General features: G+C 41.1%; 1 protein-coding gene across 4 annotated transcripts in view; it reads right to left on the bottom strand.

Annotated features, from left to right (window-relative positions):
* The window catches only part of TUBGCP5 (tubulin gamma complex component 5), a 40,515-nt gene extending 22,783 nt beyond the window's left edge, over positions 1–17,732 (bottom strand). Inside the window, exons 1-11 of one of the 4 annotated variants that reach the window (XM_063653083.1) lie at positions 17,502–17,732; positions 15,202–15,255; positions 14,994–15,102; positions 10,842–10,938; positions 10,059–10,138; positions 9,010–9,145; positions 5,318–5,432; positions 4,242–4,331; positions 2,859–2,952; positions 2,065–2,311; positions 34–236 (exon numbers count right to left, since the gene is read on the bottom strand). In XM_063653083.1, coding sequence (XP_063509153.1) covers positions 34–236; positions 2,065–2,311; positions 2,859–2,952; positions 4,242–4,331; positions 5,318–5,432; positions 9,010–9,145; positions 10,059–10,138; positions 10,842–10,938; positions 14,994–15,102; positions 15,202–15,255; positions 17,502–17,647 — 1,371 coding nt within the window. In that variant the 5' untranslated portion in view covers positions 17,648–17,732. Of the gene's footprint in view, positions 1–33; positions 237–2,064; positions 2,312–2,858; positions 2,953–4,241; positions 4,332–5,317; positions 5,436–9,009; positions 9,146–10,058; positions 10,139–10,841; positions 10,939–14,993; positions 15,103–15,201; positions 15,256–17,501 lie in introns of all 4 variants that reach the window. The other 3 variants (XM_063653085.1, XM_063653082.1, XM_063653084.1) reach the window with 3 other exon arrangements.
* Between the last annotated feature and the right edge of the window lie 1,313 nt (positions 17,733–19,045).

Below are 19,045 nucleotides of genomic sequence, written 5' to 3'. Positions count from 1 at the left end.
GAGTCACACACTTCAGGCAGAAGTCTCACTTACGGTTTGCTCAGAGGCTTCTCCAACATTGTCATATTCAAGAATGGCCTTGTACAGGGTGTTGAGCAGGTGAGAGGCCCGGACGACATTTCGAGTATCAGGTGGAACTTCTGCTACTCCAGTACTAAACACTTTGTGCAGAACCTTGAGCTGAGCCAATCGAGGTGCCAACTTGTCCACCACTACTGCAAGAGTTATTGTAGTATCTGCAAATATCAATAAATCAAACTCAACAGCAAGGAAAAATACATGCATCTAAAATGTGACATAAATGCTGGCAAATCATCGGGCTTATGGACAGGCAGGGCAAAATGGAGGACGGTGGATTTTAATCTCACACCACAAGGACTTCATTTCCCTAAGGAAGAACTCCGGCAAGTCACGGAGAAAAAGACAACTCAGCAGAAAAATAATGTATAAAGGAACTGACCGTTCATAAAAAAGGAATGATGAGTGATTCTAAAACATACAGAAAGTCACTTGACCTTACTTATAATAAAAGAATGCAAATTAAAATTACACTAAGTAAAACAAAACACCTCCCAATGGGCTAATGTTACAGAGAGGGGTGAGGGAGGCTGTGCCTACAAAGGGCTGCACAAGCAAGCTCCTGCGAGGCAATGGCACAGCTGTGACCTGAACATGGAAGTGGCTATGTGGAGCTAGACATGTGATAAACTATACATGAAGATACCACACCCACCCGTTCAAAGCAAGTTCCTGCGACACTGGTGAAACTGTGTCAGGTCTGCAGTTTGGCTAATGTGCTGTGTCAATGTCAGTTGCCCAGTTTTGACCATGTACTGTCACTATGTAAGGTTTTGCCACTGGGGGAAGCAAGGTCATGGGAACAAGGGCCCCTCTGTACTATTTTTTGTGGTAGTTCAAAATGAAATTTAAGGGGAAAAAAGCTACATGGGTTACCATTTTACAGCTGTCATACTAGTGAAGACCAAAACGTCTGGTAACACACAGATGGCAAGAAGTGTGAGGAAACAGGTATTCATCTACATGGCTCACAACAGTAAAAATGTATTTACCTATACCTCCCCATAAAGTGGCAAAACTTAGGAAAATCACACATAACCCAGCAATTCCATTTATAAGAACCTACCCCACATGGTCGGATGCAGTATAATCCCAGCTTACGCCTGTAATCCCAGCATTTTGGGAGGCCAAGGTGGGCGGATCACCTGAGGCCAGGAGTTAGAGGCCAGCCTGGTCAACATGGTGAAAGCCTGTCTCTACTGAAAATACAAAAATTAGCTGGGGATGGTGGCAGGTGCCTGTAATCAGTTACTCGGGAGGCTGAGGCAGGAAAATCGCTTGAACCCAGGAGGCGGAGCTTGCAGTGAGCAGAGATTGCGCCACTGCACTCCAGCCTAGGTGACAGAGCGAGACTGTCTCAAATAAAAAAAAAAAAAAAAAAAAAAGAACCTACCCTACAGATAACTCACACTGCCTGTGTACGATTACAGATACGTAGAAGTGACTATCACTGCAGCACTACTGGCAATAGCAAAAGCCTGGGAACAACCTAAATCCATTAAGGGGACTGGGCTATGATACGACCATATGATGAAACACTCAATTTGTAAAAAGGAAAACAGAAGCTCTTCACATATGTATGGTATTATCCTCAAAATTTAAACTAGAAAAATTTGAAGAGAGCCGTGTAATGACTGCTAGGTATGCGTATATGTATACGTACTGCTTGTGTATGTTGAAACTCTTTCTGGAAGGATGCGTAAGAAGCCGAGGACCTGGCTGTCTCTGGAGAGGAGAACTGACTGGCTGGGGTACTGGTGCAGGAAGAATAATTTAGATTTTTCATTCTAAATCTTCTGTAGTTTTTTGATTTTTAGAGATATGAATGGCTTAAAAATATAAATTTAAAATAATTTTAAAAATGAAGCATTCACGAGAACTACTTATTTGCTAGGCAACTTTCGAATCTTATATAATGAAAACTCTAAATGGCATTCAAATTATGAGTTATGTGTAGTATGAGTAAAGATGAAGAACATTTAATACCATTATTGATGATGCACTTCTCAATTTCTGCAAGTTCCTCTTTGAAACTAATGAAATATTTGTACAGGGCCCACATGAAAGCCTGGTAGGTTCTAAAGGGAGCTTCAGTTGACTTCTTAGGAACTGACCCACTTCCAGGCAGCATGCTGTCAGAACTGTGCCCCATGACTTCATCAATGAACTCCTGGAGTCGAAACACAACCTGGCCATACGCTGCTATTTGTTCCAGCACAGATCGTAAACAGCTCTACAACAGAAGCAAACTGCAATTATTCAAAGGTGGTCTTCTGTAAACATTCAAATTCATTTCCCTCTCGCTGTAAAATATTTCTTTTGCAATTGTTTTAAACAGTATATTTAGTAGAAGACAAAGTAATAAAATGATTAATATTTATAGTTTTATACGCAAAGGAAAAAGTGTACAATAATTTCAACAGACTAGAGAATTATGGCTTATATTTTTAAAAACCATACATAAGGTAAATGTACTTAAAGCAAAACAAAATTACAGTATATAACTTTCACAATACAGAATGACAAATAAAAAGCAGAAAATGCAAATTGAAATTAAATATGTCCCAAACAATATTAAGGAATTCTCTAAGTACTATAAAGATGCATAACTCAATTTTTCTTTTTGGATATTAAATATTTTTAAGTTAGCTTTTTTTTGCATGTGAGGAAGCAAGAACGAGTTCAATGGCAATTTTAATATTGTAAAATGTTCTAAAATTATATTACTACAGTTTACATAAATCCTATTTCTTAAATTACTATAAATACAAATAACTTACATGTGTTAAATGAGTTACTATAATATTGTTTCTCACAGTTACCTTCCCATCTATCAACTGAAATATAAAGAGCTTTTTCACTCCTGAAAGTAACCTGAAATGAGAATAAAAAAAGACGAGTGTACTTTAAGTCTAGAAAAATATTCACGACAGTATGCCCAGGACATTTTTTTTTTGTGACAGGGACTCACTTTGTCACCCACCCAGGCTGGAGTGTAGCAGCATGATCATAGCTCACTGGAGCCACAACCTCCTGGGTTCAAGTGATTCTGCAGCCTCAGCCTCTCCAGTAGCTGGGACTACAGGTGCATGTCACCATGCCTGGCTAATTTTTGCATTTTTTGTAGAGATGGGGTTTTACCATGTTGCCCAGGCTGGTCTCGAACTCCTGAGCTCAAGTGATCCACCCGCCTTGGCCTCCCACAGCGCTGGGATTACAGGTGTGAGCCACCATGCCCCACCTCAGGAAATTTTTATTAAATATTCAGAATTAGGGGGCAAAAATGTCAGATAATAAGAAAATGGAAGACCTCAATCTTTTCATCTCATTACCCTAAGACTCAAGATATTTCAACATCATCTTAGAGAGAAGTCCAAAACATGTTGTCAAAGCATCTCCCCCATATACTTGACGACCCAAAGAGATCTTCCTACTTCTAAGAATGCGAGCATGTCAATATCATACTTTATGGTGAGAGCACCAGGACTTGGAATTTCAGTAGTAACAGCACCATGTGCCGCATTAGATTCCTGGCTTCCAGGTACAGGCACAGGCCCTCATTGATATACTCTGCCTATTAAGAACAGTCAGTAGCTGCTGGCGCGGTGGCTCACTCCTGTAATCCCAGCACTTTGGGAGGCCAAGGTGAGCAGATCATGAGGTCAGGAGATCTAGGCCATCCTGGCTAACATGGTGAAACCCTGTCTCTACTAAAAAAGTAAAAATTGGCTGGGCATGGTGGTGGGTTCCTGTAGTCTCAGCTACTCGGGAGCCTGAGGCAGGAGAATGGCGTGAACCTGGGAGGTGGAGCTTGCAGTGAGCTGAGATAGAGCCACTGCACTCCAGCCTGGGCAACAGAGTGAGACTCCGTCTCAAAAAAAAAAAAAAAAAAAAAGTCAGTAGCAAATCTTGCTTTGAACTCAGGTGTTAAAGAAGAGATAGGCTAATCTAAGTAAATCATATGCTAAATTATTTAAAATGAAAATGAAGTAATTATATCAAACTCTCTCAATCTCCACAGTCAAATCTGGTCTGAACTTCACACTGAATGGACCGTTTCTAGTTTGCATGTGAAAATGCTTGAAAAGTTTCCTTTAATAAAGGTTTTTGCTTCTCAGTAATCAAGTCTCATAAAGACTATTAATTAAATGAATATTTCTTACCATAGGGTTTCTCGAATAACCTGAGTCTCAGTAACCAAAACCCTGTCATCTGGAACATACAATGGATCACTGCTGTACAAGTGTTGGTCCCTATGAGACAGCAAACATAAATGTCAATAGAAAGGTTTCTAAGTAAGTAAATAACTTATCTCAAAGAATATTTGCAATTTAGTGCTAACTTAAGTAGCAATCAATTAGCAAGCACACATAATAAATGGCTTAAATGCCCCCTATATTTTCATGTCAATTAGAATACTCTGAGAAACACTTTCAGAACAATTACAATTGTTATGTTTATTGCTGATTTAGGCAAACAGTTACAACTATGTAATGTTGTTTTCTGGAAAACAAGATGTGTATTTTTGCAGTTAAGTATACCAAAACAGAAATCAAATAATGCACTAATATATACCAATCCATTTACATTGAAATTAACAACAAAAAATGGAAACAGAGACTATAATTAAATAATACTATAATTTAATGATTTTCAATAACAAATAACTAAAAACTATTCAACTAAAATTTTCAACACTGGCAAGGTGTGCTGGCTCACGCCTGTAATTCCAGCACTTTGGGAGGCCGAGGCAGGTGGATCACTTGAGGACAGGAGTTTGAGACCAGCCTGGCCAACATGGTAAAACTCCATCTCCACTAAAAATATAAAAATTAGCTGGGCATGGTGGCATGCACCTATAATCCCAGCTACTTGGGAGGCTGAAGGACGACAATTGCTGGAACCCGGGAGGCAGAGGTTACAGTGAGCCATGATTACACCACTGCACTCCAGCCAGGGTGACAGAGCGAGACTTTGTCTCCCCCTGCAAAAAAAAGTAAAATAAAAAATAAAAAATCAGTTGGGTGAGGTCAAGACTGCAGTGAGCTGAGATCTCACCACTGCACTGCAGTCTGGGCAACTAGAGTGAGAATCTGCCTCCAAAAAAAAAAGAATTGTCAAAACAAAAACAAGTTTAAATTTCAGGGAAGAACTTGATTTAAGTCACAAATCAAAGCCAAATGTTTAAACATCAAAGTTTCTTCTATCATCACATTAAATGAAAACTTTAGCTTCTTACCAGACAGCAGCTAAATTAGAGTGCAAATGTAAACTATGAGGAAACTGGGAGGGCCTGGCTGTCCAGTACTGATGGACCACATGATGTTCCAGCCAGCTTCGGTCATCTGGCTCATCTGCTTGAAAGAAATGTAATCAGTTTGAGTTAACAACAACAACAAAATACTGGGTCACAATACCTGGACTTACAGCTCCATTCAAACATATAGTTGAAAATGGCTTTTTAAAAATAACAGCTACCTAACATTTATGTATATATGATCATTTATTTTAAACCACATATATCTGCTGGGTTCTATGGCTCACACATATAATGCCAGCCCTTTGGGAAGCCAGGGCGGGATGACCACTTGAACCCAGGAGTTCAAGACCAGCCTGGGCAACAAAGTATGACCCCCATCTCCACAAAAAATACAAAAAAATTAGCCAGGGATGGTGGCATGTGCTTGTTCTCGGGAGGCTGACACGAGGGGGGATTGGTTGAGCCAAGAGGTTGAGGCTGCAGTGAGCTGAGATCATGCCACTACGCTCCAGCCTGGGTAACACAGTGAGACCTTATCTCAAAAAACAAAGTAAAATAAAATAAAACCACACATATAGAAACACATACTAAATTTAATTAAATGTAACTGACTAGAAAGTAAAAAAAAAAATTGCCACATACATAAAAAGATATAAATGGTATATGTTAATTGTCCAATAACCATTAAGGAAATTGAAACGGTAACCGAAGACCTTCCCAACCACTCCCAAAGTCTCGGGACTGGTGCTAAATTTTGAAGGATTAGATAACCTCTATCGTACACAAGTTGTTTGAAAAAGCAGAAAAAGAGAAAGCCACCTAATATTTTATGAGGCTAATATAACAGTGATGCTTTAAACTAGACAAAGACAGGATACATGTAATTCATCAAAGAATAAAGATGAAAAATCCTACATTAAAAAAGAGCTAACCTGCTGGGCTCGGTGGCTCACACCTGCAATCCCAGCCTGGGCTGGTCTCAAACATAGTGAGACCTCATCTCTACAAAAAAGTAACAAAGTTAGCTGGGTGTGGTGGCATGCACTGGAAGTCCCAGCTTCTTAGGAGGCTGAGGTGGGAGGATACCTTGAGCCCAGGAGGTTGAGGCTGGAGTGAGCTGTGATCATGCTACTGCACTCCAGCCTGGGTGACAGAGCAGGACCCGGTCTTAAAAAAAAAAAAAAAAAAAAAAGCGAATCCAAAATTGAATCCGATCTAAAAATGTACTAAAAAATAACATGATCAAGTAAGTTTAGGTGAAGAATTCAAGGATAATTCAATATCAGAAAATCTATCAATGCATTATTAGGATAAAAGAGAAAAGTTATGAGATTATCTCACGGATAAATAATAGCATTTAATAAAAATTCGACATTTATTTACGATTAAAGACGTCTAGAAAAAAAAAAGGAATAGAAGGAAATTGTCTTAATTTGATAAAGGCCACATACCCTGAACTGACACCAAACAACCATCACACTTAACGGAGGAGTTTCAGGTATAACCCCCCTTAGGATGAGACCTAGTCATCCAGGAAGCCCACTCCCATGAGCTGTTGCTTCTGCTAAGGACTAGAGGGTTGGGCTGCTGGGCCAGAAAAGAGATTTGATCATCATGTCACAGAGAAGATACAGGCATAAGACCTAGCGGGAAGAATAAAACCATCAATATTTGCAGATGATACTAATCATCTATATAAGAAACCAAATGAATCAACAAACTATTATGAGAATTCAGCAAAAATGCTGCATATAAGGACAACTTACAGAAAGCAGTATTATTTCTTCTACATCACGAATAAACAAAAGAGGCAACATTCACAAAAATAAAAACTATAACATATGTAGAAATTAACAAATGAACACTCGAGATGTTTTAAAAAAAATTTCCAAACTCTAGTAAAAGATAAAAAATTACGATAAATGTAGCTATTATTATGTTAAGGCAATCAAGCCTCCCCAACCAAATTAGATCTACAAATTCTCTGCAATCCCAATAAAAACTCCAGCTGGATTATTTTTTATTTATTTTTTTTTTTGAGATAAAGTTTTGCTCTTGTTGCCCAGGCTGGAGTGCAATGGTGTGATCTTGGCTCTCTGCAACCTCCACCTGCTGGGTTCAAGCGATTCTCCTGCTTCAGCCTCCCAAGTAGCTGGGATTACAGGCATGCACCACTATGCCCAGCTAATTTTGTATTTTTAGTAGATGTGGGGTTTCACCATGTTGGTCAGGCTGGTCTTGAACTCCTGACCTCAAGTGATCCACCCAGCTCGGCCTCCCAAAGTGCTGGGATTACAGGCGTAAGCCACTGCGTCTGGCCTTTTTTTTTTCTTTAAAGTTTACCATCCTGCTTCTAAAATGTCTATAGAAGAATAAAAGTTCACAAATAGCTAAGCCAATTTTGAAAAAGAGCAGTGATTCGTATCTGTAATCCCCGCACTTTGGGAGGCAGAGGCGGGTGGATGAGTTGAGGTCAGGAATTCGAGACCAGCCTGGCCAATATGGTGAAACCCTGTCTCTACTAAAAATACAAAAATTAGCTGAGTGTGGTACACGCCTGTAACCCCAGCTACTTCGGAAGCTGAGGCAGGAGAATTGTTTGAACCTGGGAGATGGAGTTTGCAGTGAGGTGAGATCATGCTACTGTACTGTAGCCTGGGCGACAGAGTGAGACTCCGTCTCAAAAAAAAGGGTTGGACGGGAAGAGCAAAGTGGGCTGGGCATGGTGGCTCACACCTGTAATCCCAGCACTTTGGGAGACAGAGGCGGGGTAATTGCTTGAGTCTAGGAGTTTGAGACTAGCCTGGGCAACATGGTGAAACCCTGTCTCTACAAAAAATACAAAAATTAGCTGGGTATGGTGGCACTCACCTGTAGTTCCAGCTACTCAGGAGGCTGAGGTGGGAGGATCCCTTGAGGCCAGGAGGCAGAGGTTGCAGTGAGCTAAGATTGTGCCACTGTACTCTAGCCTGGGAAACAGAGTGAGACCCTTGTCTCCAAAAAAAAAGGAGCCAAGTGATTCTCCTGCCTCAGCCTCCCAAGTAGCTGAAAGGAAACTTGCCATCTATGTATTAAGACATAATACTACAAAGCCACACAAATAAAAAAGTCTGTCTGTTTCTGGGTCACACTGACACCAAAAGCACAGATTGGAAAGTCCGGAATAAATGCAGCTGTCCCTCAGTATCCAATGGGGATTGGTTGCAGGAATGCTGCAGACACCAAAATCTGCAGGTGCTCAAGTCCCTGATATAAAATGGCATAGTATTTGCATATAACCTATGCATATCCTCCCTTATACTTTTTTATTTTAATTTTTTTTTGAGACAGGGTCTCGCTCTGTTGCAAGAGCTGGAGTGCAGTGGCACAATCTTAGCAAAATCAGTCCTCCAATTAAAAAAAAAAAAGGAAACATTTACAGCTGAGAAGTTCTCAGAAGTATAGGAAAAAAATTACAAAATTACACTCTACATGTATGAATTCAACATTAATTCTATAGTACTACTACTTAAGCATCATAGAAAACATTACTAATGGTTTTAAAAATTGGTTTTATAAGGATGGTAGAGCTTAGCCAATACCTTGATTACATGGAACTGATCTCAAAGCTTGCCTTTCCTTCTAGGGAATTTGTCTATTAGAAAATGCCAGCACCTCGTAACACATAATACCTTTCCAACTGATACAAGGATCCAGTTTTCTGTTTTGATCTTGTTCTTCTAACGGTGTCCTGTCTACCTGAATTCCAGAGTCCTCTCTGCTTAAGGGCTGTTGATCATTTTCCTCTTCACTTTCTTCAGACCAATTCTGATTTTAAAAAGAGATACACTTTAGCTTTACAGAGTATAACACTTAAAGCTATTTACATTAAAAGACTAAGAAAACTTTGAAGAAAAGCAAAAACTTTGAAGCAACATGGAACAGAAAAACAATTTTTTTTTTCCTAAATCTCTTGGAAATGCCTATTATAGGAATGGAAATATGATTTTTTTTTTCTTTTCTTCTATAATGTTGAAATAATAAGGAATGAAATTATTTTTTGTGGCAAAAAGTCCCAAGATCACAGGTCCTTAAGGGATACTTGTACTCACCCCTTTTAACTTCTTTTTTTTTTGAGACAGAGTCTCTCGCTTTGTCATCCAGGTTGGAGTGCAATAGCACAATCTCAGCTCATTGCAACCTCCACCTCCTGTGTTCAAGAGATTCTTGTGCCTGAGCCTCCTGAGTAGCTGGGATTACAGGCGTGTACCACCACACCCAGCTGATTTTTTGTATTCTTAGTTGATGGGGAAGTTTCACTATGTTGCCCAGGCTGCTCTCAAACTCCTGGCCTCAAGTGATCCGCCTACCTCAGCCTCCCACAATGCTGGGATTACAGGTGTGAGCCACCAAGCCCAGACAACTTTTTTAGAATTTATTTTTTAAAAACAGACACAGGATCTTGCTATGTTGCCCAGGCTGGTCTCAAATTCCTAGGCTCAAGCAATCCTCCTGCCTCTTGAAAGTGCTGAGATTACAGATGTGAGCCACCATGCCCGGCCCCTTTTAACTTCTTACTACTAATGATTTGGTGTGAAATCCTAATCAGGCGTCCATAATAAATGACTCTAGCTTAGTTCCTGTTTTAGCTAAGTTGACCTAGGGTGGAAAGACCCATGAAAATCATCTATATCACCTGGCGTGTATTTCAATTTTCAATAGCAAAACTACTACCACTTACTGGTGTGTCCATGTACTGACCAATGTCCATTTCTTCACCTTCCATCAAGTATTTTCCCCAGTCGAAATCATCTTTCTTTTCTAAAATGTAACAGAAGAATTTCATCAGCTTTATTATATCTATCTTTGAAAAAAAACCTCAAAACTAAGGAAAAAAGACTAACAAGACTCAAAATAAAATACTCAGGAAATAAAAATTTAAAAATATTGAAACATTTCATAAATTTATATTCTAAAACATTTTACATTTTAATTAACTCATTCTCAAAGGTGAGTGTTCTCTTTCTACAGCTGAAGATAGTTTGTAAAGTTAGAACGAATACAGTCATCCCTCAATATCTGAGGGGAATTGGTTCCAGGAGGTACACCACCCTCCGCAATGCTCAAGGCTGACAGAAAATGGTGTAGTATGTGCACATAACCTAAATACATCCTGCTGTATACTTTAAATAATCTCTAGATTACTTATAATACCTAATACCATGTAAACGCTATGTAAATAGTTTTTTAAAAAATTGTATTTTAGATTGTTGTATTATTATTATTTATTTATTTTGAATATTGTTGATCTGTAGTTGATTGAATCTGTCGGTCTGGAACCTGAGAATATAGAGGGCTGACAGCATTTTAAATAAAATTTTACAATTGTGATAGCATCTAAAGCAATAGAAATACTTAAGTTTCACAGATTTTTATAAGTTTCAATAAAACTCAATGTTTAGTAACTAAGTAATCAAATAATTTCTCTTTTACTTCTCATATGTTAAGGCATCTAGTAACATACCCACTTCTTTATTTCTTGGTGTCTCCACATAACTGCTGTTTGAAGGAGAGTCTGACAGACACAGAAGAAGTGACAGTATGGAATAATGTGCATCTGTCTTTAAAACAAAAAAATGAACATAAATCTCTGAGGTTGGGAAATGCTTTCTACACTAGATTGAGTAAAGATAACTCCATGACAGTTATGTCCCCAATTTTTTTCCTGGTTTGAGAAAACATGAGTTATACCTAAATAATTCCTAACCTTCAAACTTCCTCATAGCTCAAATGCATACACATAAGGAACCTCAAAGCCATCTGAAATCTGAGTTCTGTATTTCTAACAAGTATAAGATCTGAGTGGATGACAGCTTTTTATTTCTAAAACGACGGAAATGTCTTTAGAGTATAAGATTATGGTTAAAAATTATTCTCCTGTGGCAATATGTAGCATGAAGCTTAAACATGCCTGATAGTTTAACTAAGATGTACCATATTTTATTTAACCAGTCCCCCATTAATGAAATTTAGATTTTTTCCCAATCTTTTGCTATCACAAACTTATGTTGTTTCATATTTCTTTCTCCCCCCGAGATGGATTTTCGCTCTGTCGCCCAGGCTGGAGTGCAATAGTGCGATCTCAGCTCACCGCAACCTCTGCCTCCCCTGGTTCAAGTGATTCTCCTGCCTCAGCCTCCTGAGTAGCTGGGATTACAGGTACGCGCCACCATGCCCAGGTAACTTTTGTATTTTTAGTAGAGATGGAGTTTCACCATGTTGGCCAGGATGGTCTCGAACTCCTGACCTCGTGATCCGCCCACCTTGGCCTCCCAAAGTGCTGGGATTACAGGCATGGGCCACCGCACTCGGCTGTTGTTTCATAATTATGAGAGTTTATCTGTATAATAAATTCCTAAAAAGTGAAACGCTAAGTCAAAGAGTGTTTGCATTTGGAATTTTGAGAAATAATGTCAAAATATCTTCCATACAGGTAATACAAATATACATACGTATAGAATTACCTGTTTCCCACACCTTTTATTAATCAGATCAGTGAAAAACGTTATCTCAGTGTTGCTTTAATTTGCATTTATCTTATCTTATGAAATGGTAGGCACTTTTCCATAAGCTTAAAATTACTGATTTTCCTTTATTGGGTATTACTCTCCTTTGTTCAAGTTTCTATTTGATTGCCAGTCTTTTCTTATTTATATGATTGATTTTTAAATTGGGATATTAGCTGTGTGGGAACGCATTAATTCAGCAAGCCTGAACTGCCAAAGCCTTCAGCATCCCCCAAAAGGGCTTATTTTCATGAATAAGCCTTGGCCAGCTTGTGGTAACTGAGCTCTTGAAATATCTGAACTGGCAAATGTGTTCTGTATGCTCAGATCTTGAACCATGTTGTACTAGTCTGTTTAGTTTGTGCAAACAGTGTGACCGAAGGTGAACACCTGCTTTCCTTTGAAGGCTCTGGAACTTCAGTAATTGTGGTCAGTCACACAGGTCCTATGCCTAAGAGATAAGCCCCCAATAAAAGCCTCAGAGTCCTGGGCTCAGGTGTCCAGGTAGACAACACTGGCCACCTGACAGTATGTCAGAAGAGACAGAGCAAGCATCCAAACCAGACTCAAATACGGCAGGGACATTGGAATTATCAGACCGGGAATTGAAAACAACTATGATGAATATGCTAAAAGTGCTAACGAAAAATGTGGATAACATGGAAGAACAGATCAGAAATATAAGTGGTGAGATGGAAACTCTAAGAAAGAATCGAAGTGTTCCAAATGAAAAACAAAGTGTCAGAAATGAAGAATGCTTTTGATGGGCTCCCCAGTAGACTGGCATGAGCTTGAAAATATATCAACAGAGCAGGCCGGGGTGGCTCACGCCTGTAATCCCAGCACTTTTGGAACCAAGGTGGGCATATCACTTGAGGTCAGGAGTTAGAGACCACCCTGCAACATGGTGAAACCTCGTCTCTACTAAAAATACAAAAATTAGCCGGGCGTGGTGGCGTACGCTTGTAATCCCAGTTACTTGGGAGGCTGAGGCTGCAGTGAGCCAAGATTGCACCATTGCATTCCAGCCTGGGCAACAGAGCAAGATTCTGTCTCAAAAAAAAAAAAAGACATTGAAAACAGGAAACAATAATAAAAACAGCAAAACCAAAAACTGATTCGCTGAAGAGATTAATAACATTAATAAATCTCTGGACATACTAACCACAAAAAAAAAGAATATATACATTACTAAAATCAGAAAATAAAGAGGGGTCATCACTACTGATCCCACAGACATTAAAAGGATAATAAAGAAGCTGGGCATGGTGGCTCATGCCTGTAATCCCAGCACTTTGGGAGGCCAAGGCAGGTGGAGTGCTTGAGGTCAAGAGTTCGGGACCAGCCTGGCCAACATGGTGAAACCCGTCTCTACTAAAAACACAAAAAATTAGCTGGGCATGGTGGTGGGCACCTGTAATCCCAGCTACTCGGGAGGCTGAGGCAGGAGAATCACTTGAATCTGGGAAGTGGGGTTGCAATGAGTTGAGACTGCGCCACTGCATTCCAAGCCTGGGCGACAAAGTGACACTCGGTCTTAAAAAACAAAAAAAGAAAAAAAGTGTGAAGTTATTGCTACACTACACAGCAATCCCCAACCGTTTTGGCACCAGGGATTGGTTTTGTGGAAGACAATTTTTCCATGGACTGTTGGGCGGGGGTTGGTTTCAGGATGAAACTGTTCCACCTCAGATCATTAGGCATTAGATTGTCATAAGGAGCGTGCAACCTAGATCCCTCAAATGTGCAGTTCACAATGGGGTTTGCTCTCCTATGAGAATCTAATGGCACCGCTGATCTGACAGGAGGTGGAGCTCAGGCACTCATCCTCACTCACCCCACTGCACCTCCTGCCACGCAGCCCGGTTCCTAGCAGGGACATATTGGTACTCGTCCACCATGTGGGGGTTGGAGACCTCTGCTATAACAAACAAACCTAAGATGCCACATAGCAAGAGAAAAGGATAACCAATCCCACCTTGTGTAAGTGGGTGGGGGCTGTGGACAGAGAGGGGATAGTGAAGCAGACAAGACTGCACAGCCTTACTGATTGCCTCAACAAACATGCACTGTCCACTGTGCTCTAGGTGTCCGGGAACAAATCAGACACAGAGCCCTATGCCTGTAAAATGTGCATTTTAAAGGGAGAGACAAGAAAGGAACTATAAAGAATTGAAATACATAACATGTGTGGAGACAGTGCTTGAGTTTAATATTAAAACGTGAGTTTCCTCAGGCAGGAGAAAGGGAAAGAACTATGTAGGCACAAGATGTGTCACAGCAGAGCTAGGGAATGTGGTCCCACTGTGTTCAGGGAACCCACAGCTGTTTCCATATGCTTGCCATCCTTGGTTTGACCTCTAGGGGGCTAGAGACTCAGCAGCTAAGGTCAGCCATGTGGGCTCTGCTTGCTTATGTGACCCACCCCCAATAAAAATGCTGGTCACCAAGGCTCAGCTGAGTGGCCCTGGGGGGAGTGGAGGGTAACACTTTGCACATGTTGCCATATACTGTTACTGAGAGAATTAACTGCATCCCCAGGTGACTCCACTGGGAAGGAACATTTGGACATGTGTGCCTAGCTTCTCCTAGACTTTGCTCTAAGCACCTTTTCCCTCTGGTGATTTTAATCTGTATCCTTTCACTGTAATAAACTATTAACAGTCAGGATAACAGCTTTTTTTTTTTTTTAAGTTCTGTGAATCCTTTGAGCAAATCATTATGCCAAAAGGTGGTCTTGGGGAATCCCCCAAACAATATGAAAGTATACCAGGCATCTAGTAAGCATCTACAGACAGTCACTGCCAAGTGCTGAGAAACCATTTGAAAGTTTTGAGATACCCAAACAATGCTACTATTTGTATCAATCTCTGATCTCTCTTTCCTTAGTAGGACTGAGGTGAAAAAATGATTAAAAACAAGCTCTTTCTTTCATCACAAACTGAGGCATATCTGGTTTGATGGCAATATTTAAGTAAATTTCCAAGAGATCCTGTTAGTCAGTAGATAATACTAAAATAGAATGTTTAAATAGTAACAGAAACAAATTGACAATAATCAGATAGGAAACAGTAAAATACACAATGCAGATCTCATAATTGAAGGCATACCTTTATTTCCTTTATACTGGGAAGTGGTGCATTTAGAAATTCCTCCGTTAATCTCTTCCAACTAGCAGCTTTGCTAAGATCAGAATGAATGATAAATTTTTCATAAATTCTAAAATATAAAAAAACACAATGATTATAAAGCTATCTTAAAAAGATCTATAAGAAAATACATATATTTCTGGATGTGTACATATACACACTGACTTACCCTTCGATTGTTTTTTCTATTTTGTGGCTGTTGACATCCAAGAAACGATGAAATCTATTAAAGACAAAATGCAATTCTTATGCCAACTCTGTCACACAGGTAAGTGAACTCATCTCATGGCCCTCCACATCCCCCATATGCTCTGTACTCAGCTACACATTTCCAAAATGGAGTGTACCTTGTCCTCCGTTACCTCCACCATCAGGCAGGCAAATAATCACCGTGTCCGAGACTGTGCAAGCATCCTTTCTCCAGCACACAGGTCCTTCCTGACCCTCCCAACCTTGTCCTCTGGCTCCTCTGTCTTCCCATAAGCCCCTGTATCTAAGTCCAGCTGAACACATTCTACATCAGGTGGTCCCAATCTTTTTATGCCATAGTGAGGCCCAGTGAAGCCTAAGGACCCCTTCTCTGAATAACATTTTTAAAGCCAAAAAATAAATACAAAGGAATCCCATTATACTGAGATACAGTTGTCAAATATTTCAAGAAGTTTATGATATGGCAAGAAATGTTATTTATGAAAGTATTAAATAACAAGGTTTAGCAGTAGGTTCAATTAACTACCATTAAAGTAACAGTAAACAACATTTACAAATATCTACAACTCTGATGTGAAAACAGTATGCGATTTCTACTGGTGATAAAATCATAGGTAGGCTAATACTGCTATGGTTTGCTGCGTCCATTCATAATAGAAGGAGATGCTACTTTTCAGTTACAGAAAAGTGAGCTTGCTCACTGCAAGGTCCGCCTCCTGAGTTCACGCCATTCTCCTGCCACAGCCTCCTGAGCAGCTGGGACTACAGGCGCCCGCCACCACACCCGGCTAATTTTTTGTATTTTTAGTAGAGACCGGGTTTCACCATGTTAGCCAGGATGGTCTCGATCTCCTGACCTCGTGATCCACCCACCTCGGCCTCCTAAAGTGCTGGGATTACAGGCGTGAGCCACCGCGCCCAGCCCACAATTTTCAAGAATGTAAACATGAACTATTCATTTTTCTGATGGTTTAAAGCATCATAAAATTACAGCACAGCCTATGCAACTAATGTATATGTACATAGCATAGCCTATGCAAAAAATGTTTTCCATTTTTTAGTATCAAAGCGAGCAATCTGTAGTTAAAAGAAATAAAATTACACTACTGAAAAACACATGACTCTAGTCCAGTAAATGGGTGAGTGGAACACCACTTTACCTATAATTTAGTTCCTGAAATCTGTGAACGGAAATAGTAACCTCCAACATCTCTCCCAGCTCTAACATGATGACAATCTGCCTACTGTCATTTAGAAATATTAGTAGAAAAACAACTTGGAATTCAGCATTTAAGTTTCTGTATTGTATAACCTATTTCACACATTGTTTATTTTTATAAGTTACATTTTAGAATTCAGTTTATTACTTCAGAAACTTGGCATGCTTTAAAAGAATCTGAAAGCCCCGTATTCCTATTATAAGCCAACTAGACACTTTATGGCTATGATCATTAAGGTAACTAAGATAACGGATTTTGAAAAACTGTTCATTATTCAAGAAGATTTTTACTTAAATTAAACAGGTAGAATATTGACATTAACATTCTTTTAGTAACAATTTCATTATGGGTAATGACTATAAAAGTATTGTTTAATTTACATCTCCCATAAAGAAAAACAGGAGATCTCACTCTACGTAAATATTTAAATTCTGTAAGTCTTTAAAAATTAGTTACAAGAGAAACTGCATTAGAAATTGTATTAGGTGACTTAGCGTGCTACGTGCCAGGAGCTGTGCAGAGATGCAGCATTCTAGCTGGAGTGGAAGAGACAGTAACGACAGGTTAAATCAGTGTCATGACACGCGTTTTGGAAAAAGGAGAGCAGGGTGAGAGAGATCTTACACTGGGCTGACCAGGGAGCAGGAGTCAGTGAGAATACAATTTCTTTAATTTAAAAAAAAAAAAATTATAAAGATGGAGTTGCTACGTTGCCCAAGCTGGCCTGGAGTCCCGCCTGGGCCTCCCAGAGCGCTGGGGTTGCAGGCGCGCGCCCCGGCCGGCAAGAAACCCAGTTCACGCTTTCCCCGTGACGATCACGACGCGTCCCGGGTAACACGCCGTGGGGTGCGCAGGGCACCGCGCCGAGAGCGCTGGCCGGCGGGGAGCAGGCGGCGGCATGGCCTGTGAAGGTTCCCTGAGGCCGCGCCCGCCTCCGCCCCATGCCCTGCCCCAGCGCGCCCCGACCCCGGGCTGCGTCAGACCCACGCGCGGGCTCCGGGCTGTGGCCGGGAACCCGCCCGCGCGCCGTGCCCCACACCTGAAGTTGGACCAGGCGAAGTTTAGGGCGAGCTGGAAGTTGGGGTCTGCCTCGTCCTGGAGGCCGGCGACACCTCGGACGAGCTCCCGCACGTCGCGCTCCTGCTGCGCGTCCACCCGACTCCACGGTGGCCCGTGCCGCGCCATGTTCCGCGCTCCTGCAGCGCGCGTCTAACGAATTGATGCCTGTCGCGCGAGAGTTCGGGCTCCTGCGGCAGTAGCCTCCGGAGCTGGCGGCTTTCTCGCGAGAGTTCGCGCTCCCGTGCCGGGCGACTTGCAAGCTGGCAGCTATTCTCGCGACAGTTCGAGCTCCCGCTGTGGAGGGTACTACTTGGGGCTGTCCCGTGGTGGAGACTGGAGTGCGCGTTTTCTGGTTGCTCGACGGTACGTTTTCTACTGTACTCAGAGTTAGCTGGTGTCATCGTGAATCAGATACATAAGGATCTCTGGCGGGCCTCGGTGATAGTCAGTGATTTTGAGAGCAGCCCGTTAGGTGCCCGGTCAGCAAATGCATTGGGACCCGCCTTTCCAGGAACCCTGAACTGCTTAGCTGCTGAATCCTCCCGGCCCTGTAGCTTCTCCCTCCAGTGATGGTCCCTGCGGATCTCGGTGCCCCATCCACACAACACAGTCACGCTGCACACATCCATGCTACACAACCAGCATCAGCGAAGCAGCTGTCCCGACCCGCTAGCAGTCCCGGCTGGCTCTTGCCCCGCCTGTTCCCTCAGGGGCGGCTTGGGGGACTTCATAACCCCCGCCCGGCCGGAGGTGCTAGGGGGCGGGGGGAACTTCATAACCCCATCTGGCCAGAGGTGCTGGGGGTTTGTATTGTGCAGTATACAATAGAAGTAATTATTGCTAACATTTGAGTGCTTATGATTAAAATGGACCTGGTACTAGTCTAATTCCTTTACATATGTTGATCCATTTAATCCTCACAAGACATCCTGTGACAAGCAGTATTATTATTCTTACCCTAACAATAAAGAAGAAAACAAACCTTAGGTACAGAGATGTTATAAAACTTGTCCAATTTTATTAAGTGGTGGCAGAAATAGAAGTAAGAATAAGGAAATTATCACTAAGACAGTATCTGTCTTTTCTTGGTTGGAGTGGGGATGTGATCAGGAACAGGAATGTGGCACAGAGCTGAGGTCTGGAGCATGGCGAGGGCTTTGGCACGCAGGGCAGGATGGGGCCAGAATCAGCTAGTAGATATTCAGGAATTTTATGAGCTGGTTGTTCAACCATTGGTAGCTTGAACTTGAAATCAGATTATTATTAATATGATAGAAATCAGAAATATGTAAATGCTCAAAATCAGGACCTCCACTCTGCAGATAATTCCTTTACCAGCATACCAAGAGTTGATGGGTTTCCCTGTCAGGCTACTGTCAGTGTTCAATTTCTTGGTCAAAGAACTGTTTATACAGGTGTTCATTTTATGATAATTCATTAAGTTGTTTATGTATGCTTTCTGTACATAGGCAATATTTTACAATGAAAAGTTTTTTATAAAGTAATACCAAGTGTCAATAGGAG

The sequence above is a fragment of the Pongo pygmaeus genome, chromosome 16, assembly GCF_028885625.2.
Source record: "Pongo pygmaeus isolate AG05252 chromosome 16, NHGRI_mPonPyg2-v2.0_pri, whole genome shotgun sequence".
Taxonomy (NCBI): Eukaryota; Metazoa; Chordata; class Mammalia; order Primates; family Hominidae; genus Pongo; species Pongo pygmaeus.
The sequence above is the reverse complement of the archived record's forward strand: the minus strand, read 5'-3'. Positions and strand labels throughout refer to the sequence as shown.